Source organism: Kwoniella shandongensis, chromosome 3, assembly GCF_008629635.2.
Source record: "Kwoniella shandongensis chromosome 3, complete sequence".
Lineage (NCBI taxonomy): Eukaryota > Fungi > Basidiomycota > Tremellomycetes > Tremellales > Cryptococcaceae > Kwoniella > Kwoniella shandongensis.
Window position 1 is genome coordinate 1706787 of NC_089289.1, and position 25353 is coordinate 1732139.

A 25353-nucleotide genomic window follows, 5' to 3' on the forward strand; every position below is an offset into this window, starting at 1 on the left:
GTTGTCTGTTCAATCCTGTCTCCTTTTACTGAATGAATGTAAGATCAATTAAACAACGAAGACACCTCGATCATCATCATCATCATATCGTGAACTGCATAAACAGTTCAGCAATCAGCTTCATATATTTCAAGGAGTGTTGAGTTGCGCAAAACGTACGAGCGTTGAGCAGGCGTTCAAAATCTGCATCAAGTTTCCCTGACCTACGCGAATGTCATCTGAATACGCCCCAACGACAACGACACATGACAACTACGCTCAGATCCGCACGTCTATCGGAACCACACATTCTTCATCGTCCGCTTTGCCTATCAGCTTAACACCCTCTCGGACTGCTAATGGTGTTAGAGCTGGAGGAACGTCCGGAGCGTCAACCCCTTCTACCTCGCCTTCAGACACGGAGAATTCGATAGATTATGGTGAGAGACGCCAGCTGTTCAAGCGGAGTCGGAGTGGAGAGTCGGATCACAAGTCGGGGATAGGGGGGGAGGTTGACGAGAGTGCTATAGCTGTTGAAGGGGAAGATCGGTGTGTCTTTCCCTACACCCCGCCCTCGTTAGTGTGCATAGTGCTAATCCGGTGTTTAAGAGTCAACGCGTTCGTGTGGATACTAGTATTTACAGCTGCTCTATCTGGACTCTTATTCGGTACGTTGACCACACGAGCCAGCTTCGAGTACCCTGAGCTCTGAGATGCACGCCAGACGCTGATTATGGGATGTTATGTAGGATACGACACTGCTGCCATCTCTGGAGTACTAGTAATCATAGGCGATGATCTAGGTAAAGACTTGACGACATGGCAAACGGTGAGCATCCTCCTGTATCGCCCTCATATCACTTACTGCCAGACTGACGACTGCTGTCTCTCTGGTTACAGGAGATGGTCACGTCAGCAACTACACTTGGAGCTCTGGTCGGTGGATTGATAGCAGGTGGATTATCAGATTTCACCGGTAGGAAATTGGTCATCATCCTTGCGAATGTGGTTTTCATAGCTGGATCTATATGTCAAGCTGTAAGTGTCATCCTTGAAAGGGTAGCTCCGAACTCCCCATCATCGCTCTATACTATCTCAGCTCCTTAATTTCATTAAACAAAGCGAACGAGCTAGGCAATGTTAACCTATTCAACCCTTAGGCGTGTCGCAACGTCTCAGCGATGGTTGCGGGTCGATTCATCGTCGGTTTAGGTGTAGGCTTGGCTTCGTGCATTGTCCCACTGTACATTGGTGAACTCTCTCCGACCAAACTTCGAGGTAGATTGGTCACAATGAACGCTGTCGTGGTGACGTTAGGTCAAGTCATTGCATACGGTAAGTCATTCACACCTAAGGGTGTCTATGGCAAATGCGCGGGCGGCTGACGTACGGCCTTCCAGCCATCGGAGCGGCATTCCAGCACGTTCCCAAAGGATGGAGATATATCGTCGGTCTTGGTGCAGTGCCTGCGATTGTCCAACTCTGCGCAATGGGCTTCCTACCCGAATCTCGTAAGTCTGCTGGCGAAACCTTGTCATACTCCTCACGGGCACTACCTGACCTGACATCTGCTTTTGAACAGCTCGTATCCTGCTTCTCCGGTCCAAGGTCGATAAGGCTCGTTCTATACTCGCGAAAATATACCCTCTTGCGACATCGACACAGGTCGATCAGAAGGTTGAGATTATGCGTGCGGCTGTTCAGCAGACCCAGGTGGTGAATGAGCAAACGACATGGTTGGAGAGATTGAGAAGTCTCGTAATGGTCGGCACGAACAGGCGTGGTCTGAGTGAGTCATGTCTCCTTGAATCGAGTTTCTATATGCTCATGTGCTTTGATCAAGTCATCGGATGCGGCCTTCAAGCCCTTCAACAGCTGTGTGGATTCAATACCCTCATGTGGGCGACCCTTCTTCGCGACTAGATACAACGTAGGCTGACATACAACAGGTATTACTCGGCTACAATTTTCGCAATGCTGGGTTTCCGCAATGCCACAGCAGTGGGCCTGATCGTCGCGACCGTAAACTTCTTGTTCACACTGGTATCTTTGAGAGTGAGCTATCCGCTTGCACCTTATGCGTAGGTACAGCTCTAAGCTGACGAATCTCGTCAATCCCATAGCTGGTCGATCCGATCGGTCGAAGAAAGACCTTACTCTTCACTGTCCCTATTATGATCGTCTCACTCTCGCTCGCAGCCATCTTCTTCCACTGTAAGCTGGCGTACCGTATCGGTGGGTAAAAGCTGATCTTTTGGAATTGTTCGCAGTTCTCACCAAATCCACAGGCGGTATCCTCGTTTCTGGATCTGATTATCCCAAATCATGGTCAATCCTCGTTCTACTCTCTATGCTACTATACGTTGCGGGCTATGCGACGGGTCTCGGTAATATCCCATGGCAGCAGGGCGAGCTGTTCAAGCTTGAAGTGAGAGGTATAGGAACTTCGATCAGCACAGCGACGAACTGGTAAGCCTATTTCTTCCCCCTCCAATGCTTGAGGCTTACGTCGAGCTGATATCGCTTCAGGTCGTGCAACCTTCTGATTTCGGCTACGTTCTTGAGCTTGATGAACGCCGCCACGCCCAGCGGTGCGTTCGGGTTATATGCCGGACTGTGCACGTTAGGCTGGATGTTCTGCTATCTACTCTATCCAGAGACGTCAGGGTGAGTAATCACTTTTCTCGGCTGATGTAGCGTAACTTGATGCTGATACGTACCCGCTTCGGACCCGGTGTAGTCTGTCTCTGGAGGAGGTTTTCATCGTGTTTGAAGACGGGTTCGGGGTTGAGAGGTCGTACGAGTTGCGGAGGGAGAAACAGGAGAAGGAACGAGTGGCGGTTTTGGAAAGACTCGGAGCTGGGTCGGTGTGATCGTAGGAAGAGAAGAGGTTGGTCAGCGCATGGACGGAACTGAAGAGAAAGTTTTGACAGGGTAAAGGAGTTCTATGACTGCCTCGAGTGGGAAGTGGTAGATCGTGGATATGAGGATTTTGGGCATTTCGGGAGACTGTATATCTGTAGACTGTATACCTATATCATGTATACCCCCATCGTAATATCACAAGTCTCGTATCGCTATAGTACACTAAGATGTGCAATCATGGCGTTCCTACGAGAACTCACCAGACACAAGATTTTGGTCAACCTTTCTGGGAGGGATGACCTTTCTCAGACCCTGCTTGGTATGAGAAGTCAAGAGCAAGTTGAGGACATCCAAGTGAGACAGGAATAGCCTGATAGCAGGCAAGACATATCCAAATCAAGGAGAGAACCCAATAATAAGTTGAATGGTACTTGCATCTGCATCAAGAATCCTGCCCTACTCAGCAATATTATGTGTCATTCTTTGATCTTTGCTCCTGTTGCCTTTAAGACAAACATAGCTTCAGCAATCTTTCTTGTGCTAAGTCAGTCCTTCCACACATGTGTTGGGTTTTGTCATGAATGACAACTACGAAGACCAACACCCTCAGGTAACCAGAATTGGGATTTCAGCAGAATCCCCATTATTGTAACCTTTTATAGTGCGCTGTGATGTTCGGATAGTGTTGTCAACCATTGGCTAGGTGATGTGTTATAACAGCTGTCTTGTAGCCAAGTCAGCACATCTGCTTAGTGCCCACTGGTATAAAAGTCCAAGCTGAAAGGTATGCTCTGAAACCGCACTCCATTGATTGAATACCTCAGCTATGACTTAGTGTTTGAGCAGTAGACAAGCCTTTCACTTCAAGAAGACCCACTACTGGTCACATCATCATGAGTGATAGTTTGCACCTTTCAACAACAACAACAAAGACTCATTGTATCAATCCTTTGGCCTATACCCCCAACAATTTGTCTGTTGAGCACCTCTCCCCCGCTCCTCAATCTACAAAACACCTTCAAATGAATCTACTCTCTTCCCCATTTTTTTCATCCATATTCACAAGCATTCTCTGCATTCTATCACCATCACTTCCAGTCATACATACTACACCCATACTTTCAGACTGCACCTTGTCATTCTCACCTCACCATGTCACCTACTTCAAACAACCAGACACCGGGCTCAACCTATCAGGAAGACATAGTGATGACTGGTATGGATGACCACCCTCCCACATACAGCTCCACCTTCACAATGGATCCACAAGACGTGGAAGATACACCCATGTCTGGTATGGATGACTTCCATGCCTCTCAGGCTCCAGCTGCATCATCCACATCTGCAGGTGAGTGTTACATTCTATGTGTTGACCAGGGTCAATGGGCTGAAACTTCTTGGTGTTTCATTATAATTATTGTGCACTGACAGCACAAAAGTCTTCTACTGGCTCTTCCAAAACTGGTAGTGGATCTGTGGCATCTCAGACACAAAGCACCAAACCCTCCTCCTCAAGAGGCAGAACTCAGCACCGCAGCAAATCAGGGTAGAGAAATGATCTTGCTCCTGATCTCAAGAATGTTGTTGAGAAGCTGTTCATTTGCAGTTGAGAGGTGGTACAGACAGGATGTGAGAATCATGAAGGATTGTTTTTGATATTTCATTGCAAATTATTGTCTATACTTATATTGGTGGTGGTTTTATGCAAGTAGGAGATGTCAAACATTTGGATGAACGCTTCGTGTCACATCTTCTTGAACATAAGCTTGGGTCTGGAGATATGCTTGGTAACTTACAAGACTGTAGAAAAGACCTGTCTGTAGGGGTTTCAGCTCGTAGCTCTGCAAGCTTCTGACACCCCAAAAGGTGCTAAGGGGCCATGTCTACGCGGGGGCTGAAAGACAAGAACCATGGTGCATGAGTGTATTAGTGACAAGGATCCTTGTAGAACAGCAAGGCTCAGGATGCACTGGAAGCAGAACTTGACTGCACTGTAGTATTTGACTACACTGAGGAATATGCATTTGTCACAAATTTCAATACAGAATTATCCGATCATGTATATATGTATATAATCACAGATGATACTTCTCAGATGTGGAGGATGCTAGTTGGTTTTTTCAGCAATGTCTGTTGATGGATACCTCCAGTTCAAGTGTGGACGGGTACGATAGGTTTCAGAGTTGAGAGGGTTGATTTCTCAGTTGAGCTGTCACAATAGCACCACATCGGGGGCACGCCACATGGACCACCTTTTCTACCTCATAGTGCATTACCTTCCTATAACTCTTGTATCTTCCCATAAATGCCCCAAGTTCTCATCTCAGTATATACACCTAGGTCATCTCTCTCCCTTGTCCATCCAAACCACACTACTCCATGATATGAGTACTGTATGGGTTTAGATGGTTCAACTTGGTGTATTTCTATGTTGGTAAACTATTATGGGTATGGCGGTGGTATGAAAGTTCCTGAGTGCCAGTTGCGCCTTTATTCTCTGCAGCCCAACCAGCCATGACACAACCATGAGTTTTGACACTCAGAACTGTCTAACCATTACATCATAGAGGATAAGGTCCAAAAGGAAGGAGGTGTTCCTTTGATGTGATCTTCCTCTGCGGTTTTGTCCAACTGATGTCATGGCATCAGCATTTTATAGCAAATTCTGACAGTGATAGCTTGATTGCATGATAGCGGATGTATTCACAAGGAGGAAAGGAATAGCTTCCCACACCACAGTACAGTCCAGACACACTGCCTTCCTTGAAGTCATTTGAATTGGCCTATTCAAGTCCCCTGCCTGTTTCTCCAATGTGTATACCCAGGGCTTTCAACAGAGTTTAGCCATATGTTGTGGAGCCGCTTCCACCACCTATGTAGCCACAGGCACTACCAATCAAGCATGTTGGAACCGTTAAATACAGCTCTTGCGTAGAAGTTTGGACAGGGTGGCTACCAGTGTGGTGCAGCTTGACTCGTACAGTCTGTGATAGGACTTCATCTTATTTGTATCCCGTATTCTTTGCAAAGCCTGTCAACGGACCCACCTCTTTACGAGTAAAGCAGAGTACTTGTCTACAAGCCAGTTATGAAGTATATATTTGATTGTCTGGGAGATTTTTCGCTTCATTAGCTGATAAAGTGACAGGAACAGAGTTCAAAGTGTTGTAGAGATGTGGGTCACACTCAGCAAGCTCGGCAATGACTCCTGAGGAGGGTACAAAATCATCTGGGTAGTCCAAAACAAGTTGTTGTATGTTGGCCCAGGACAGCTGGCTGGCAGTGGGAGTATAGGGTGGGTAGCGCTCGTTGTGATTAGAGGAATGCTGATCTGGAAACGGAGGGCAGGATTGTAGCTGGTTGGAAGATGGGTGGCAAACAGAAATATATGCTCTGTGGCGGAATTGGGGAAACTAATGCTGGCAGTTGGGAAAATCAGAACAGCCAATGATATGTCTATACATGACAGGGAAACAGTCTAAAAGAGGTGATACTCCTGCCAACTTATGGTGGTATATGACCTCATAGCCACATGACTTCCTTCACAAACTGAAGCAAGTTTGAGGTCTCACATTTGGGAGAACAGGCTTGACATGGTCCGGTTGCCCTTGACCTATCGGAACGATGTACAACTCCATGAAACCGTTGTCATTTTCTTCTGCAGATGTTCAAGCATGTTTCAAATTGACATTTTTTCTCACAAGCAGAAGTAGAAAGAATTCAAGTGCACCTGGCTAGTCATGATGTAATATGATCTCATCACTAGTTGTCCTTCTTTAAATATCAGCACTCAAAAGCATGTCTGAAACCTGGCGTCCTTACTGATTAAATGGAATATATGTATGTACAGGCCAACACCCATTGCCAAGTGTGCTGATGTATGGCTTTGTGACCTGTCATATCCTATCTGAGATTGACATTTTTTCATGATGAGGGCCCAAGTGACATGGAAAACTTTCAAAACAAAGTTGGTTTGTGACAGTGGTACACTGATGGGGACAGAGTACTTGTAATCCAGTGTCAGGAATATTTTGTCACCTATGATAGCTTTATATTGTGATTGATCCTCATGCAGGAGTCCCAGTAGAATCCCAAAGATCATGAACACTTAGTGCGATGCCAAGCTCAGATAGCATAGTTGTCCACGAGCTAGACATTGCCTCACCCCAATTATGAATGAACTGCTCTGCTTCCAACAATGGCATCGAAAATATTTCAATGCCACTGTCCCATAACCAATGTCTTCATCTACTGATTATCTGGAACTGCCCATTGCTGCTTCTTTATATGAGCATAGATGATGCCAAGCATTTACCTCATTCAACATTGCTCAACCATTGTCTAAAAGCCATGCAAATGATGGCACTTTCTCAGATGTATACCGTCATCACTGACCTAATCAATGCATCACCTCACTGAATTACATGTTTGCCAACAAATTAACACCTCACTCATCCCACTCCCCCCTTATGTGACATCTCATCCTTAGCTCAAAAAAACAACTCGCTCCTGATTTTCCTCCGTCCCTGCACCATTCATATGTACAGCCATCACCTTTTCTATCCCTGGAAAGCGCCACCTCACAATTGACCAATGGAATCAAGACTAAACAGAGCGGTTCCTTGAAGAGGCAGTCGACGCAGTAGCTTGTTCTTGGGATCTTTGAGCACGGACTTCAGCAGCCTTGTCAAACACAGCTGAGGTGAGCTCGCTTAGCTCATCCTTGGAAAATTTTCTGAAGACACTTGAATGGTTGCAAATCCAGCTTTCCCTTTTCTCAGCAGTTTTGAGGTGTTCCATTTTATCGTCATCAAGCTTTGCGGCCCGTTTAGACATGGTTGTCATTGCTGTTTGGACACTGCCTGAGTCTATAAACAGTGGCAACAGTGTCTCAGCACTACCTCCAAGTTTGTTGCATCAGAGGGAGATACTCACATTGACCGTGAAGGCGGAGAAACTGGTCAGACATGATAGTGAAATCAGACGTTGTGGTGTGAAATCAGTAAGTGAGGTTTGTGAATTTGTAAGCTGTGGTATTGTGGGGTGTGCAGAAAGATTGATTGTTCTGGGTGCCCATAGCCCCTTTTATCCCTTGTGGCTTGACCAGTTATGTCATGATTGTCATATTTGCCCCAACGGATACTGTCTGATCCTTTGTTTGTCAGGGATGAGTTAGGAAAGGAAGAAAGTGGTCCTTTCTAATGCATCTCCAACTACCTCCATGGGCAATCAGTGTCACAGCATTACAAAGAGAAGTGCCGGCTGGTGATTGCTTCCACAGTTCAAGCGTCCACAAGTTGTGCCTTCTCCCAAAACAGTTTCTGATGTTTGAGCAAAGAGTAACTCACGCAACAAAAGTTCAATTTGCCCCATTGATTTTCTCTGTTTACACTGTATGCCCATGACCTCATTGTTTTACTCCTGATGTATCGATGGCTTCCAATCCATTATGGTCAGTGGTGTTGACCTCTGACAAGCAGCACAACTTTGTGCTATGCTTTGTATAATAGCCCTCTGATGGTGTTGAGTACCTAAATACTTTCCTGGTTGACTCAATATTCCTCATGACTCATGCTGGTCCAATCCTCACTACTCCCTGTGATGCTCACTAAGACCTATCCCCCTTCAGTCATTCTTCCTCTGATTATCCCAACTCCTTTTATCGATGCGCCTCTTCTGCTCACCCTTACCAGCCCCCATGCACACCTTTCCTGTTCCTGGGGAAAAGCACTCCACCTATTGGCTGATCAGTCAGCAATCCAGAACAGCAACATCAGTGCATGGTATAGGCAAAAGAATTCTTGAAAGCGCTTGATAGGGGAGCAGCTCCTTGAAAGACAAAGCGTCAGGTCTGGCCTATGTATCATTGAGTTGTACAAGGTTTCAAGGATGTCACACGTGCCAGAAGTTAGAGGTATGTTTCAGCTGCTGAAGAGCAACTAGGAGGTGGTCGTGATGCATTTCTCATCGCTGTGAGGTTTGGGGATATCGTTCGGCTGTTGGAATTGTTGGAGCACGATAAATGAATCAGGCAGCGTCGGTCGTAGTTTACAACAAATGATTTTGAGGGTCTCGGTTGCTTTGCCAATCATACATAGACATTGCAGATGAATAATGGGCTGACCATGAGGACAGTAACCATTCTTATAGCTTTTTGGAACGAGATTGCTGCATATCTGTAGTTGTCTTACGTCAAAAGTTTTGCCCTCTCTGAAACGAATCTTTCTCTTATTCGATGGAGTAACGCAATTGCATGCACAGTGTTAGTTGAAACACATAGGATTTACCTATCGTGACAGATGATCACGTCTGATATTCACAACCCCTTCCCAGCCCGCCATATGCTTGCTAATCTGTCGCTGCTCCCATCCCTTCCGTCCGAAGCCCAGTTTACAAGCTCTTGCTCAGACATACGTTATCGTAGTTCCCAACCTCCAAACCCCAGCGAATTTACCCATCCACCATCTGAGATAATATCCTATCCAAGCCCACCATCCTCCTCGTCGAGCTTGTGCTTGCGCTCTAGCCAAATCCAATCTCGCTCTGACGGAAGTCAGAGGATTTGCCGCACTGTGCGATGTGGGTGTGGGCAATGAGGGTACGCGACCTCGCGCTTGTCGTCTTCGTATTAGGCGAATGAGTAAGGGGAGTAGTAAGATGATAGGTAAGGGGAGAGACAGGAGATAAGGATGCGTTGATGAGATATGTCGTATTCTCGTAGCGAGAGAAGGAGGTAAGTACGATAATGTCGAAATGAAGAGGGATTGCATAGTATTCGCCTTCGCGCTGGTGGAAGATGCCGATCCGGAGTTCGTCGATGCTGGAGGATTCCGGCCATTTAGGCGGTTCACCCGATCTACGTCCTCGTCGACTGGTACCTTCTCTTTCCCTTTACCGTTTATTTGACCCATGCTCAGTCCACTGATCTGGCCTTGAGCAGGACCAGGCCGGGCAGTCGCTTCGCTCGAACTTGTACTGACCGAGCTGGAACTACCACTCCGACTTCTGGGTCGTCCTCCGTTCATTGTCGGTGAAGGTGAGGTAGGATCTGCCGATGAAGGAAGCACGAGAGACGAAGACGGGGATGGGGCGGGATTGATGGCTTGGGATGAGGATTGGGATTGAAGTGATCGGAGATGACGATATAGCGCCTGAAAACGACGGATGATTTGTCAGCGTATGTCTTCTTCGGAAGTCAACCCGCTCCGCTTCGCAGCACACTCACCTCCTTCCTCTTCGAGCCCATCACCATCTCGCCATCCAACAACCCTCTTGCCATCTCCCATTCGCCCTCTCTCGCCAAAACTTCCCCCACAAAAAGCTCTACAACCTTCATATATCCTTCTCTGGCACTATCCACTCTTTTCCTCTCGGCAGGATCAGTCTTGCTGCCCCCTTTGGTGGGGCGGGTGGAAGATGAAATCGAGAGGATGAATGAATCTGGAAGGGCTGTAAGCCATCTTTCCACGAGGGTGTGGGCGAAGTTGAGTGCAGGTGTAAGGGGGCGAAGTTTGAGGGAAGCCAAGATAAGAGTTGAGAGTAATTGGGGAGGGAGAAGAGCATCATCTGTAACACTGGGACTGTCCTTGATGGATGTAGAAGTCGATGTCGCTGACACACAGACATGGTACAGATGATCGAGGAGTCTTTCTGGAGACGCCGGTGGGAGAAGGGGTAGAAGGACTGATGGTAATCCACCCGTCTTAGTCGGTGGATCAGTGTACAGCGATGCACTCGAGCTGATCATCAGTTTCAAGGTCTTGATCAACCACTCTTCATCCGCCAATGTGGAACCCGCTGTAACACCAGACTTTTCTTCATCGCCTGTACCGTTCACGACACCTGAAGGTCGATCGAGGTCGTACCAATGTCGTGTTTTCGGTCTCGCGCTCGACCGTAGTAGATCCAATAATCGTTTCAGAGTAGTTTGAGTCTTGATGTGATCTCGACGGACAAAGGACTGGACAGATGTGTTGTATAGTATCTCAATCTGCGTTTCGGGAGGTCGAGAGGGAGAAGGGGAGGATGATGAAGGGTTGTTATGGCGGGGCGTAGGGGACGGCATTGTCATTGATGTTGCTCCGTTCGTACTGGGAGTGAGTCGAGAAAGGATTTCCTCCGTGTCTATCTGTGATAGGCTATCAATCCGGTCTGTCCTTTCGACCGTGCTGGTGTTTTGCGTTGCTTGATGATGACGAAAAGAGGGTGAGGAGTAGAAATTGAAAGGAGATGAATGGGATGGTGTTGATGCCCGGTTATATGTTGACAGTATTCGACCGGGGATGGACGGAATCAAATTTACGTACTTAAGGGCATTCCTCGAATTTCATGTCCATGTTGATTTTGATCTCGGAAACATTACATTCTAGTTATATCTTTCAACTTTGCAACAACCACCTCCTGAGAGTCTGTAGCGTCACTCTGTTTGCTTGCAGAGGGTACTGACACCAGATGCCCCGTCCTACTTCACCTGGTGGACCATCTCTCAAGACCCTGCTCCGAGCCAGCGAAGCGCTTCTCAAACCGCCTCAACCATTACCGTCAAGTCCTCCCGAATTATTACAACGTCTCAAGGGATGTTCAAAACTCCTCCCCAAAGAATGGAAGAAATCTTGCTCCGAATGGAATGAAGAGGACGAGCTGGAGCAAATTGGTGATAATGCACCGACAGGACTACCGAGCGGCTCGGCGGTGTCGAGCGAAGTTGAGCAGAGGCGGAAGAGGAGGAAAGAGGAATTGTTGTTTGTTGTTGGGAAGAGATGTTTTGCTTTGATCAAGGCGATACAGGGTTGGCTGAGAAAGGAGTTCTGGCCAAAAGATCAAAGAGGTGGAATGGAGCAGCGAGACTGTGAGTCGAAGCGGAAACGCACCCTGTTGTCTTCCTCTCTTTCCTCGAATGAGTACTGATAGGCTTTCCTCTAGTCCTGCTTGGAACTGCCGATCTTCGGCTGATACGTCTCATGGTCTCTCACACGACCTTCTCCTACCTCCTACCTCTGACATCTAATTATGCTCGCTCCCTTCCTGACTACGATCCCACAACCGCTGCCACCCTCTCCTCGGTCATCGAATCTCTGCTCGACCTCCTCAGAACAGCTTCACCACCTCGTCCCGCCGCTGGTCCAAGTTCCCAATCACCCATTCCCCCGACTGCCATCACCGAGAACCTCATCTCGTCACATCTCATGCCTATCTTCCTTTCCACCGTCATTCTTGCATACACGCCTTCGACACCTTCAGAAAAATATTCGAATTTACGAAAGTCTTTTCTGCATGTTTTGATGGGTATGACACCCGGATTTGCAATATCGACATTGGTAAACGTCCTGAAGTTGTTGACGCAAGGGAGGAGACAAGGTGTGAAGCCGAATGGATGGGTTAGAGAATGGCCCAAATATCCCGATGGATTCGTGAATGGGCTCTTGACTTCTCAGATGAGAAGACCGGGAGGAGTGAGGGGACTGATGGAGAATGTGTTGGGAGAAACAGCAAAGACGGATGATATTGCTTGTGAGTCCACGAACTGCAACTCCATTGGGTACGGAATTGACTTTGACGCTACTTCTATAGCTATTGACGGCAAACGTCTTGACCACATCTTCAACCTTCTCGTTCGGATCCCCCGTGAATCAACATCAGAAGTGAGCCGCAGAACCAAGATTGCGAAATCAAAAGGAAACAAGTATACAAGAACTGACCATGAACATGATCGTCAACAGACTTACTATCCTTGGCTTCTCTCGGAACTCTTCTCAATGATCCCACTTACCGATGATTCGTCTCATCATCCCGTCGCGTTTGTCAACACCGCTTGTTATTCGATCCAACGACTATTATCGACTGATCGACCATTGATCGAAGAGTGGTTGAGGAACAAACTGCATTCTCCTTGGTATCCCAAGTCTGGAGAAAGTTCCGTGGCGACTAGTTGGGAAGCGATACAACGATCGATCCAGAACATGCGATTGTTGCTCATCCATAATCCCTCTTCCCCCCAGTTCGCCGACTTCCTCGTCGGTAGTGTCTTGCCGCCTCTCTTCTCGCTACACACGTTTCTATCTCGCAAGCAACCACCTAAAAAGGCAGGGAACCGAATAACCGTGATTGACAAGCAGAACGGAACAAATGAGACCGCTACGAATCAAAATCTCAGCGACGACGTAGCTTTCCTGTTGAAAAGTTGGGGAAAGACGGTCAGTGACGAAGATGGTGTAAAGGGGATCTGGTCAATTGTAGAAGGTGGGACTGGCTGGGGCAAAGACCCGAACTCGTCCTTCTTCTGGGAGAAAGAAGCAGGTGGTGGAGTTCGACTCATGGCAGGAAGGTGAGCATTTGTCTGTACGTGGTACACGACTTCCTGCTAACCATTCGCCTGAATGTGTAGTCCGCATGGATTTGCAGACACCTTCAGCGAGCCCGATGTCATTCTACCGCCCCTCAGCGCTTCGAGTGAGAAGGAAGAAGAACATCTTGCTCAGCTCTTGCTGGCTCGAACTCAAGCAACACCGGATCCAAACCTCTTGTGTCAATTCATCAAGGGAATCAATCGACCTGACGTCGCCAGTGAGGTGATCCTCAAGTCGCTCGATTTGTGGAGAGTTCGGACAGCGACGGAAGTCGAGCCCTCAATGGAGTAAGCTTTAGTTTTTTTTTCAGTGCAGAGAGAATCCAAAGCTGACGCCGTGCTCAGCTCCTTGCTCAACTTGCAGCTTACGATCCAGATGATGGAACAACTTGGCAACCAGTTATTCACCAAACCAGATCAAGTACTCGGCTTCGTCGAACGAGTCTTGAACGACCAGGTTCAAGCGTTGGACGAAGCAGAGGTGAAATCTCAGTCGAAGTTGAATGCAAACTCGTTGATCGTTGAGGTCAATGGTGATAGCGTGGGCGATCTGGACGATGATGTTGCGCCAGATGGGAAGAGGGGTTTGATTGAGGTGGCTTGTCAGCTCCTCGCTTCGCTTGAAGGTGAGTCCAATGATCTATCCCTGCACATGTACATCCTGAGCTGACGACCGTCTCACCAGCCGAGGGTCAGCTCGACAAGTCCAACCTCACTATCCTGCGTCCTATCGCTTTCCATCTGAACGAGCTTTCCACTCGCTCGCCATCGGTTTCGATTCGCAATGGGAGTCGAGAAGCTCGTCTTCTGCTTCTCGCCCATGAAGCATCAAAGGGAGACATGATCGAGCCGTCTTCAGACTCAGGCCAAAGCGCTGCGGAGGTATACAAGCAAGCGCTCGATTTGACCAAAGACACGAACTTGCCCGTCCGAGCACATGGTCTCGTGATGTTGAAAGAGCTGGTCTATTCACTGAACTGCGATTCAACCCTTAATTCCTCCATCTTGAACGTATTCATTAAGAATATAGAAGATGATGAATCGTTCATCTATCTCAGCGCTGTCAAGGGTTTGAGCGGTATGGTCGATGTACTAGGAAAAGACATCTTCGAGCGAGTGATGAGCACTTATAGGACTGGGATCGACGGCTTGAAGGGAGATGCTAAGGAGGACAAATTGGACAAGGTATTGCGAATAGGCGAAGTTCTCGATCAAATCATCGACCGAGCTGGTGAGACTTTGAGCAACTATGGTGAGTTCGCCGATCATCTACTTCCACCCGAAGCAAGTCATAGACTTACATATTCTCACCTGTTATAGCCAACGAGATCGTTCCGACTTTGATGGGCGTCTTTCCCGATTCGAGTCTTCCAACCATCGTCCGAAGTTCCGCCCTCTCTCTTCTCACCTCATGCGCGACAACATCTTACTTGGCCATCGTACCTTGGTCTCACGAAATCGCCGAGGCAGCTATCGATCTCGTGCAACTCGAATCGGTATCATCTTCGCCATTCCGTCCGTCCCTCGAGTCCGCACAAATCACACCTTCCAAACCTGTCAATAGTGGCTTTAGACCAAGAAGAATACAACTGGTCGAAGATGAAGAGCCTGAACCAGCATTGGAAGAAGAAGTCAGCGTGACCCGACCTAGGATTGTGGATGAGGATCCGATCAAGAAGGGGGATAGCAAACATCCTACTCTCCGACGAGCAGCTTTGGTCTTGCTCAAAGAGGTGTTGGGCGTGATGGGCGATATCGCCATGTCGAAGATAGTTTCCGAGTCTGACTCTAATACGAATGGAGAGATCGACTTCCAAATCCGGACAAAAGTCGATATGAAAGAACCGACTCTCTTCCATGGGCAAAAGGGAACAAACAAATCGCTTTTCCAAGGGAAAGAGGATAATTGGCAGATCCCTACGGCTCTCATCGATAGAGCGGAGAACGTTCTGCGATACGTCGTACAGACCGACGAAGATGAGATTGTGCGAGGTCATGCGGAATCGATAGTGGACAACTTGGACGTGATCAGGCTTATGATGACGAGAGTCAACGAAGGCAGTGAAGACTTGGAGCTAGGAGGGAGGTTGAAAGGTCTGAGATTAGTGTAAAGGGGAATCGAGCGCTTTGGCGGTGCTTAGCGGTTTAGGTGTAGGTGTGTCTGTTGGTGGATCGATGATGCTTTGGTTATGACGAAGTTTGTACGAAAAGACGTATCACGATTGTAATGATTCATTTCATGTTTGACGACTAGCATGTGTCTACTTTATGCATATTTAGATGATGTGCTGACACTTGTCATGAGGAAAAGTTGGCTCTGATCTAAACCAGATGAACAACTGGGCGAGAGCGATGTCTGACTGTGAGGGTTTTTCGTCCGGATGTGGGAGGCAACAAATTCATCCAGAGGAGTGCACCGAACACTGTCGGAATAATGAGCAAATTAATATACAAGTGATCATACAAAAATACAAGATTTCCCATAACTATGCTACTAAAGTCCTTTGCGATCTCCGATCCTCCACCCTCCACCCTCCTCCCTACTCCCTTCTTCCACCGCTCACTTCCCCTTGTAATCCATCCGTTTGTTTACATACTACTGACTACTTATCCCACCCAACCCACTTTCTCAATATCCTCTCACCGCATCCACCCTCTCCTCCAATATCCATATGTTCTCCTGGACAATGTTCCAGCTGCAAACCACCCTTCTCGTCAAGCGATCGAAGACCTATCCAATCGTGTTTGTAGAGAGGTTGAGAATGGAGTGGTATGATCTCGGATTTATTGGAAGGGGCGTAAGTTGCGAATTGGGACGATTGGGCGGGTGATACAGTGCCTACGATAATGAGTGGGACGTCGTCATTGTCAGCGTGACTCCTCCTGTTTGTTTTTGCAAAGTGGTATGACGTTCAAAAACTGAGGGTTGTGCAACAGAGTCTTTTATGACTTGGGGACATGACTCACGATCCTCATCAAACATCACCGCTACGAGATTCTCCAATCCACCTAACCCCCTCCCTTCTCCCCTCTTCCCCCTCTTTGCACCCCCATCTCCGTCCTGCTCCTCGCCTTCAGCATCCGCAGCAAAAGGTCTTTCCCCATTCATATCCCTCAAAAAGGTATTAACGTCGTAAAATTCGTCCAACCGCTCTGTATCTCTGTAATAAGCAGCTTGGACGATATGTGTTTGGGCATAGGGCTTGTAGATCCCTGCGCGGGCGACTCGAGCTGCAAGGAGGCATGAGAGGGTAGGTGGGGTAGGACAGGGGATAAGGCCCGATATGCCGTAGTTGGGTGTACCGAACTGTGCGCGGTGGAATCGACGACAAGGAAGAAAAGGGCGGTATGAGGAGTTGGTGAGGAGGGAGAAAGGTATAGTAGGTCAAGTCAGCTTGGAGTCCCGCTATCATCATGGGGAATGGTTCAGGTGACTCACGGTGATGAGGTTCTTCACAGGTGGACCATCACAGTACTGGGCATAGTATCGCATGAACAATCCTCCTTGCGAGAAACCGACTGCGTCGAACTGTGTTAATGCGATGCCAGTGAGTACTGGCTTGAATAAAGACGCAACATCTATAGCATGCAAGCCCGCCTACTCACCCCTCCTTTCAGCTCTGGAATCGCCTTGATCTGCTCACACCCCTCATCACCTTGCATTTCCGCATAGCCCCACTGCAGTACCCGACACATATCTGATTAGCTATACATCGTTCGATCCTCACCCGCTCGCTACGTCTCAATGATGGAAGTAAGCAAGGACTTACAAATCCAGCTTTACGTTCATCGTCCAAACTCCCTTCTTCGGGAATCTTTACTGAATGTACGAATATACCGGGATGAAGCGATTGAGTCGTGTTGATGAAATCTAGTATACCATCGGAGAGGGATGTGTCGCCCAGACCGTGCCTATCATTCAGAGTCAGTTTCGGCAATGACAATCATGAGAAGGCGGGGCGAATATGAATGGTGCGATGAGGGAAGGCAGGCTAGGCAAGCGACTCACCAGATCACTAGAGGTCGAGGAGATTTGGCGGAATTGCTATTAAGCACAAGTTGCTCTGTAGTCGATCTACTATCGATCGGACTCGCAAGGCCACCGGCAGCGGCCAAAAAGATCGCAGCAAGAGCAATTACCACGGAGCGCATAGTGCTCGATGCAATACAGTTATGCTACCGACTAGCGAAGTAACAATAACAAACGTTTCCAGATCGATCAATGTTCAGTCAGACGCTACGAAGGAGTTCAAGTGGAGGCGGGGCACATACATATCACACCTGGTGTAAAAGTGCCACATTGCTTATAATCCCGCTCACCCTATCTTTCTACGCCCCCACTGACCACTGACCGTCGCGGGCCGTACCTACCTTGGTGAGCGAGTTCGAGTGGATTGATTCATTTGTCCACAAGAATACAATACAGCAAGCACCGACCCGTTACTCTACCTACCTCTGTTCATACTCACCCACCTACACCCACATACACAAGACAAGATGTCCGCTCCTATGGGTACAGCCGCCGCGGCGCAAACGACCTCCAAATTCCAGGCATTCGTGAACCACCCAGCTGGACCTAAGTGCGTAGCCTGATTGATGTTTTGGCCTTTTCTGTGAGAAAGTGATGTTGTTGCTGACGTTTGCGTTTTTGCTGCTCCTCCTCTCTCCGTCACTTCCTTCTCTTGCTAACTCGCCCGCTCCTCTTCTCCCGACGACTTGATGATACACCTCCCTCGAATTACTCGCCATCGATTATTCATCTACGAACATCTCTTGCTGTGTGACACGACTTTGACCTGACTACCACTCTTCGCACATCTTTGCTACCACACTACGCCACACGTACTCTCTCCGACTTTACCTTCTCTCGATCAACCCTACTTCGTCTCGCTTCGTCTCGTCTCGCCTCGCCTCGCCTTGCCTCATCCAACCCATCTCGTCCCCTCGCGCCTCTCATCTTACTTCTCCTGATCTCACGTCATCTTGCCTCGTCTCGTTACACATCAACCCCTCCCATCTCGCTCGGCTCGTTTTCCCTCGCCTTCTCTCTTCCTTCAATCTCTCTCGCCACGCCACGCTCCGCTCTCTCGCCCGTCACAGAACAATCTTTTTCTGGGCTCCTCTCGCGAAATGGGCTCTAGTCGCTGCCGGTGTCAAAGACCTCTCTCGACCCGCTGAAAAGCTCAGTGTTTCGCAAAATGTCGCTTTGGCAGCTACTGGTTTCATCTGGGTGAGTTGGTGTTGACTCTACCGGTACAGAACGTGTGGTGTGTGGTCATGGTAGTGATTTGGTTTGGGTTTGAGTTCGGGCTTGGGTCGTTGGTTGGGTCTGTTGGTCGTGGTATGCGAGATGACTGGTGGAATAAAAGGAGCGAGAGAATGTGTCGAACCTCGAACATGTGTGGGGAGTTCTCGAAATTGAGAGTAAGAAAACGAGTTGTTGGGAACATCAGGAAGCCAGAGTGGACGGCGCGAGATGGTCCTCAGCAGGTTGGCCACATCTCAGCCCTCTCTGTGGTGGATTTCTCATCCCTTGAGTCTCCCACCATATCTTCTCGTCCACGTCTTCTCATCCCTTGCTGGCAAATCACTTGGACCGAAGAACCCTGCTGTGACCTGACATTCACACCAAATCACACCACACCACACCACACCACCCACATCACTTCACACCCTATTCCAACCATTTTGCTGACCCAACACCTTCTTCGTCAACCACAGGTCCGATACTCATTCGTCATCACCCCCGTCAACTACTCTCTCGCCGCTGTCAACTTCTTTGTCGGTTCGACCGGTCTTGTTCAGCTTTACAGAGTATGGGATTATAAGAAGAATGCCGGGGCTTTGAAATCCGTCACTCCTGCTTAAGAAAGCTATCACCCTTAATGGAAGGGAGAGTGAGGTAGGGGGGGAAAAAGGGAAATTACGCTTTTCTTCTAATTTTTGCGAAGATTACGCGATGTTGTAGCATATACCTTGGGAGGATCATTATTCGTACGATCTCTATGCAAATCTTAGAATACACTCGGTGCCGTGTTCTGGTGGGCGTAGTGCACAACCGTATTCAAATTGTTAAAGTTGGCATACTGGCTGTCAATGTCAATCTCAGGTGATTCAAGACCTGACAATTAGCTTCCTACCTTCTAGCCTCCTCAACCTGGATCTCTAACATACGTCGCGCGTCCAGTCGAGCAAGGCCAGTCCAATACCAATCCAATACCAGGTGTAACCATAAGCGCTACATGAGATACTATTCGCTACGTGTCTAAGCTTCAACAAACGTGTATAAATATGATATCCAATCCCGTTCCACCACTTCTTTTCCTTGACCACCGCGCTTACAAAGTCTCCCACCTCTGTCTACCCATACTGATCAGTCGGACGAACAACTGTTCTCTCCTGCCTACACGAGTGAAGTGTAATGTCGTTCCGTCCTCTTTGGGTCCGCCAAGATGTTCGTTAAGCTGTTGAGAACCGGTCTTGAATCGTATAGTGAGACCTAGACCTTCGACCTCGGCACCGGAAGCCCAACCTAATGCCATACGAGGCATAGAAACATGGCTCTGCGAAGCGAACATAACCAAAATATCAGTACACAGAAAGAAACGCTTTTCGTAAGGGTCCGCCACACGTGAAACGTACCTTTTTAATTTCGACGATATCATCAATGGCCCAGACAAAGTGTTCTTTCTTTCCCGAGATAGGCACAAAAGTGATTTGAGGCTGAGTAAGGACATCGTTCTTGTTCTCCAGGATGATGTGTCCAGAAGTACCGTCGAGTTTGGCAGGGTACGCTACCATCACATCACGACGAACATCAGTATCATACGACTGGATTGGCAGTCAAGCAGAGTGGAAATGACGCCACTCACAATCGATACTGCCGTCGTCTTTGATATTTCCTTTGAACAAGAGTTGATCCACCTTTGATCCAATCTTCTCGGTGACCGTGAGCTCTTCTTCACCCTTTTCAATCTCTTCCATACGTGCCTGCTTCTTGGTGCCGTCAACGGCGACATCGCCATGGAAGGCGGCCATCTTCTTTCCAGCAGATTTGAATACGCCAAGGATGTGTGATTTGGTCTTGTGCTTCGCTTTGACGGCAGCTTCGGTGACACCACCTTCTCCTTCGGCTTCGAGCATCTCGGCGTCGTCCTCTGCCGTCATAGAAGCAGGACTGGTGTCCTTGATAGCTTCCTGCGGGGACATCAGTACCATTCACATGGTGTACTCGAGAATGTTCTGACTGACCTTGGGTGTACCCTTGAGAGGAGGAGCACTAAGAGGAGATGGGTCAGTATAAATCGTTGACTGTCAAGTTCTGGCTCGACTCACGGAGGACGAGGCAGTGGCGCGTTGAGGGCTTCCGAAACACGCAACAAGTGCAAGGTCAATTGAGCATCGGTAGGAACACGGGACAAGATCGAGCTGCAGGACAGGCCAACAGATCGTCAGCGACAGTCTCTCCGGACGTGAAATAATATTGCTCACTTTCGCAAATCCAACTGCTCTTGCCAGTCTGGTACGAGCTCCACAAACTTCTTGGCACCCCTGATCAAAAGCGGTTGACCCCACATACCGACGCCGAAGAAGAAGGTAGCTGATCTGGTGAAGATCCAAGCGGGAACGAAAGTGAAGACGAACATTGCTGGGATGAGGAAAGCACCGGCGATCTTGAACCGAGCGTAACTGTCGGGGTATGCAGCGGGAGGAGATAGTGCGCTAAATACAGACGTGTCAGTGAATCAGTCCACACCAAAAGTGACACTTCAATTTGGCTTACTTGGTGAATCTTTCGATCATATCAGCGGCCGCTCCGAGCCCATCTTCTGTGCCCTTGGTCATCTTCGATACCATCTCGTCCCTCTTCCTCTTAGCCTCTCTCTGAGCCAACTTCTTCTTTTCCTTCTCATCCAAAGGCTTGTTAGGCGTAATCTTCTCCCCACCAACTATGACTTGAGCCGATTCGAGACCTTGAGCTTTGTTATCGTTTTGACCAGGTGGGCTTTTTTCGTCGTCGTCGGAAGAGGAAGATGACGAAGTTTCGTTTCGCTCCTTTTCGCCAACTGCAGAGTTACCAGCTTGTTTTCCCTTCTTGCTCCCGTCCTGGATGAATCAAACATGGTCAGGTTTCATTTGACTCTTTGCAAGTTCTGGTCCATGTCCACTTACGAAGAGCAATCTAGTTGTATAAGCTTTCAAAATCGAAGTCGCCTCGAAAGCTTGTTCTTCCGCCTGCTCCGCTTTACTCCTATGAACAGTCTTACTTTCTACATTTCCGAGCAAACTCTCGTCTCCCTTTTGGTTGGTCGGATCCGTCGCACTTGGCGGTGTGAACGGTGCCGGTGCGATGGGCGGGAAGAAGAATCTCCTACAATCCGGGAAACATACAATTGCTACCAAGAACGAGAACACGCCCACCATGGCATACCCAAAGATCCAACAGGTGAAATAGGCGATACAGAAAGCACCGGTTCGTCGACGTTCTTCGGGAGACCAGGACATCAGTCTTTGGACTTCACGAGCACCTCGGACGGATCCTGGACCAACGGCAGCGATGAGACGCTCGAGATTGGATCGTAAGACTTCAGAGTGGGACGGGAGGTCAGGCAACATTGAAGGTCGTAAATCGGGCTCGACGCGTGGGAGCTTCTTAGCCGGATGAAGGACATGGGTGATTTGCTATGACAAGAAAGATACCTTAGCATTCTTGTCCAAAGTAACACATTTTGGCTGTTTGGTGATAACATACCTGATCAAAACGACGAAGCATCGCCCAAAGTCTATCATCCTCTATACCGTTAATGACTGTTCCTTGTGGCTTTTCACCCTTCATCTCTCTCGCTTCCGCTTTCGTCTTCTCAACCTCTCTGTGTACCACAGCAGGATGTTCATCCTTGATAGCCTGTTTCTGCTCTTCGGGATGAGTTGTTGGGTTGGTTGGCAGTGCCGTCGGAGCACTTTCGCTCGAAGGTTTGTGTGGATCAATCGAGGCAGTCGGTGCTTGGGCTGAAGGGTGTGTCGAGCCCAGTACAGCATCTTTGTTTGTAGAGTCAGTCGCTGCTACAGCTCCAGGGACGGCTGTCTCGTGTGGTTTATCGTGCAATGTCGAATGGTCCGCTGCGGGGTGAGTACCGACTTGGTCCACCGGTGCAGCTGTAGGTCGTGACGTAGTGGTCTGCTCTTCTTGTACTCCAGCGTGATCTGGAGTAGAACGGTCAATGTGGTTTGGCGCACCACCATACCCTGTTGACGAGGTAAGGCTTGAGCTTGTGGTGTGAACACTTGCAGCATCTTGAGATGAATACGCGACTGCGGGTTTTGGTGACGGAGCGGGAACCACAGGCGGTTGCTGCTGCTGCTGCTCTCGTGCGAAAGTATGTTGAGCATTCGAGTCGGACACCTTATCGGTGCCGCCCGTCGAGTGAAAGATAGCAGGACCCAAGTCCATGTCGTCTATGTGATGGGAGATTAGAATTGTAGGACGAAGATGTAAAGCAGTACCAAGGAATTAGGAGTTGTTATGTGGGAAATAGTTAGTCGCGGTAACTACCGTTTACAATTAACTTAGAATTATGGAATGATGGGAATGGGAGATCGACTGACGTCATGCCGTCATTTCCGCAGACACACTAAAAGGTAGCTTAATGGCTTGACAATACAGTGCTGTTCTATTATCTCTTGCTGCCTGACTATGCATGCTTTGTGAGAGTCGGACGTGGCAGTGAGAAAACGGGCCAGATGCATAGCAGTACTTATCACCACTTGGTCTGTAGCCGGTGGAACAGAAGTCGATGAATGGTGAGTGTGACGTTTGCTGGAATGCACTTGTGAGTGCTCTTCCCTTGTCAGGTACAGATAGACGGCGTGCTCGTCCCGCTTTCGTCGTCATAAACAATGGTACAGACCCGGCCCGTCTTCGTGTTTTCGACTTGTTCTCGCTTGCGGCTGCCACCGTGAGGTTCAAATCACCTTTTGACCATGCATTTGCTACTTTGTTTACTTTCGATTACCCACAATAGCCCCTGTTGCGTACATGCAATTTGAGCTGTGAACCCGAGCCCCGGTGATGTCCTCGTTCCCGCCCGACGGCTTTCGTTCGGTCCCTTCTTCTCGTTATCTCTCACCTGTCAGCCATCAGCGAGTTGTTGCTATGTGGCCCGCGTTATACAATATTCGCATAAAAATAACGAAAGTCTCGTTGATGCACTAATCAACAATGGTGTACGCTCCTTACACTCCCTCCACTACGCCGAATGCTTTTCAGGGTAACTTCACGTGGAATGACTCACCTCCAAAGCCTCCACTTCGTTCTCCGAGGTTGTTCATGTGTCTCCTCCACCGATAGACATTGCATAAATACCGGTGTGTTTCTGTGAGGTATTCTTCCCGCTCCTCCTCCTACAACAAACACTTTCACATCACTACATACACACATATATCTTATAGACCATATCAACAAACATGTCCATCCCTCAAATCACGGTCGCTGGTAACCAAGTCGGTCGTATCGGGTAAGTCATGGAACCTGCTCCTTCACAGCACCTCCTGGCTGGCATCTAGCGTCTAGCGGACCTTTACTTTACGCATTGATCCGTACTTGTACTTGTACTGACCACTTTGCGTCGTTTTAGCTACGGCCTGATGCAGTTGACTTGGAACCCCAAGCTGCCCGCAGAGGAAGTCTCGATCAAAGCGATCAAGTGAGTATATAAAGTCCGACTTCATATTCAGCCTTGGCCCTTCATTGCTCCGTGTCGGTGAACTTTCCGAGCATGGCTCCTTCCCTGTCCCTGCTCGATGTACACCAATTTTGATATTGTTGCTCCATTCATCCGCGGGAATGTATGTCCATTGCTGACTGGTCGTCTCTGTATAGAGCTGCCGCCGACGCTGGATCAACCATCTGGTCCTCCGCCGCTTTCTACGGAAACCCAGGCGACAACTTTGCCAACATCCAATTGATTGCCAACTTTTTCAAGAAATACCCCGAATACAAGGACAAGATCACGCTCGTCATCAAAGGTGGTGTTGATTATCAAAACTTGAGTACAAAGGGTACAGAGTGAGTTCAGTTTTGCTTTACACCCCTCGCTCAAGGTACGATTGTTGTTGACTTGTTCGCTTGTTCGCTTGTCAGTCTCGATTTCCTTCGAACAGAGATCAAGAAGATCAAAGAGATTCTTGGGGATAAGGAGATTGATGTTTTCAACCTTGCTCGATTGCCGGAAGCTCCTATCGAGGAAATTTTCAAGGGTCTCGTGACGTTGCAGAAAGAGGGTCTCTTCCGTGAGATTGGTGCCAGTGAGATGGGTGTCGAGTCTCTCGAAAAGGCTCTGAAGGTGGGTCAAGTTTCACAAGCGACTTTTCAATGTACCATGTACGACGTGGCTGACTTCTCGCTCTTTTTTATGCGTCGGTTGCAGATCACCCCTATTGCCATCAACGAGATTGAAGTTTCCCTCTTCTCAATCTCCGACCCTAAAATCAAAGAAACAGTCGAATGGGCCTCCAAAAAGGGAATGCCAATCTTCTGTTATTCACCCTTAGGTCGTGGTTTCCTCACACGAGCATTCAAGTCTCCTGAGGATCTGCCCGAGGGCGATTTCAGAAGGATGGTCCCGAGATTCCAGGGTGAAGCGTTCTATGAGAACTTGAAATTTGTAGACAAGTTGGATGAGATTGCAAAAGCCAAGGGGATCACGACTGGTCAATTGGCTTTGGCTTGGATCCTCCACTTATCTCCTACCGTGAGTCTCTCTTACTCTCCTCTCGCCTCTACCATCAACTCCCTTATGGCGCAAGCGAATTGACAAGAGTTTGTTTGCGCTTGCAGACCATTCCTATTCCTGGATCATCAAACCCAGACCGAATCAAGGAGAACATCTCAGCCGCCAACGTCAAGTTCTCTTCTGACGAACTCAAGACGATCGATGATTTCCTCGCCAAGTTCGAGGTCCAGGGTACTCGATACCCAGGTGCCGCCCTGACTCAACTTGTGAGTGGATCGAAACCGGGCTCGTTATTCTCCAGATTTTGAGTGTCTGGGCTAACTTGTCTTGATCGAATAGATGAAGTAGAGAACTAGGCCCGAAGTGGACGATCAGTCAGACAGATGGACGGACTTTGATTGTAGTTTAGTGTGACAATGTAGGAACAGTGAA

The 25353-nt window shown here is 48.4% G+C and overlaps 7 protein-coding genes across 7 annotated transcripts; 4 read left to right on the forward strand and 3 right to left on the reverse strand.

The window, feature by feature from the left end:
* Positions 1-211: 211 nt before the first annotated feature.
* CI109_101974 (uncharacterized protein) lies at positions 212-2852 on the forward strand (the record flags this gene model as incomplete). The annotated part of the gene is made up of 13 exons (XM_032006499.1): positions 212-528; positions 589-647; positions 729-808; positions 880-1017; positions 1140-1314; positions 1380-1490; positions 1562-1768; positions 1823-1877; positions 1929-2034; positions 2103-2193; positions 2250-2448; positions 2509-2646; positions 2720-2852. 13 exons carry the CDS (start codon positions 212-214, stop codon positions 2850-2852), a joined length of 1809 nt encoding a protein of 602 aa, XP_031859168.1.
* Positions 2853-9248: 6396 nt separating this feature from the next.
* Positions 9249-10909, reverse strand: CI109_101975 (uncharacterized protein; the record flags this gene model as incomplete). The annotated part of the gene is made up of 2 exons (XM_032006497.1): positions 9249-9995; positions 10070-10909. The coding sequence occupies 2 exons, from the start codon at positions 10907-10909 to the stop codon at positions 9249-9251; spliced, it is 1587 nt and encodes a 528-aa protein (XP_031859166.1).
* A 386-nt stretch (positions 10910-11295) lies between these two features.
* On the forward strand, positions 11296-15300 carry CI109_101976 (uncharacterized protein; the record flags this gene model as incomplete). Its single annotated transcript, XM_032006496.1, has 8 exons — positions 11296-11692; positions 11767-12354; positions 12415-12485; positions 12564-13168; positions 13229-13477; positions 13535-13815; positions 13875-14441; positions 14510-15300. The coding sequence occupies 8 exons, from the start codon at positions 11296-11298 to the stop codon at positions 15298-15300; spliced, it is 3549 nt and encodes a 1182-aa protein (XP_031859165.1).
* Positions 15301-15792: 492 nt separating this feature from the next.
* Positions 15793-17341, reverse strand: CI109_101977 (uncharacterized protein; the record flags this gene model as incomplete). The annotated part of the gene is made up of 6 exons (XM_032006495.1): positions 15793-16028; positions 16157-16496; positions 16629-16718; positions 16796-16867; positions 16960-17101; positions 17199-17341. The coding sequence occupies 6 exons, from the start codon at positions 17339-17341 to the stop codon at positions 15793-15795; spliced, it is 1023 nt and encodes a 340-aa protein (XP_031859164.1).
* Positions 17342-17686: 345 nt separating this feature from the next.
* Positions 17687-19057, forward strand: CI109_101978 (uncharacterized protein; the record flags this gene model as incomplete). Its single annotated transcript, XM_032006494.1, has 3 exons — positions 17687-17769; positions 18290-18419; positions 18911-19057. The coding sequence occupies 3 exons, from the start codon at positions 17687-17689 to the stop codon at positions 19055-19057; spliced, it is 360 nt and encodes a 119-aa protein (XP_031859163.1).
* A 470-nt stretch (positions 19058-19527) lies between these two features.
* CI109_101979 (uncharacterized protein) lies at positions 19528-22640 on the reverse strand (the record flags this gene model as incomplete). The annotated part of the gene is made up of 9 exons (XM_032006493.1): positions 19528-19752; positions 19832-19983; positions 20062-20386; positions 20441-20468; positions 20525-20617; positions 20681-20911; positions 20973-21295; positions 21362-21871; positions 21942-22640. The coding sequence occupies 9 exons, from the start codon at positions 22638-22640 to the stop codon at positions 19528-19530; spliced, it is 2586 nt and encodes an 861-aa protein (XP_031859162.1).
* A 1013-nt stretch (positions 22641-23653) lies between these two features.
* On the forward strand, positions 23654-25269 carry CI109_101980 (uncharacterized protein; the record flags this gene model as incomplete). The annotated part of the gene is made up of 7 exons (XM_065967057.1): positions 23654-23703; positions 23824-23892; positions 24069-24254; positions 24330-24531; positions 24616-24939; positions 25026-25187; positions 25261-25269. The coding sequence occupies 7 exons, from the start codon at positions 23654-23656 to the stop codon at positions 25267-25269; spliced, it is 1002 nt and encodes a 333-aa protein (XP_065823129.1).
* Positions 25270-25353: the final 84 nt, after the last annotated feature.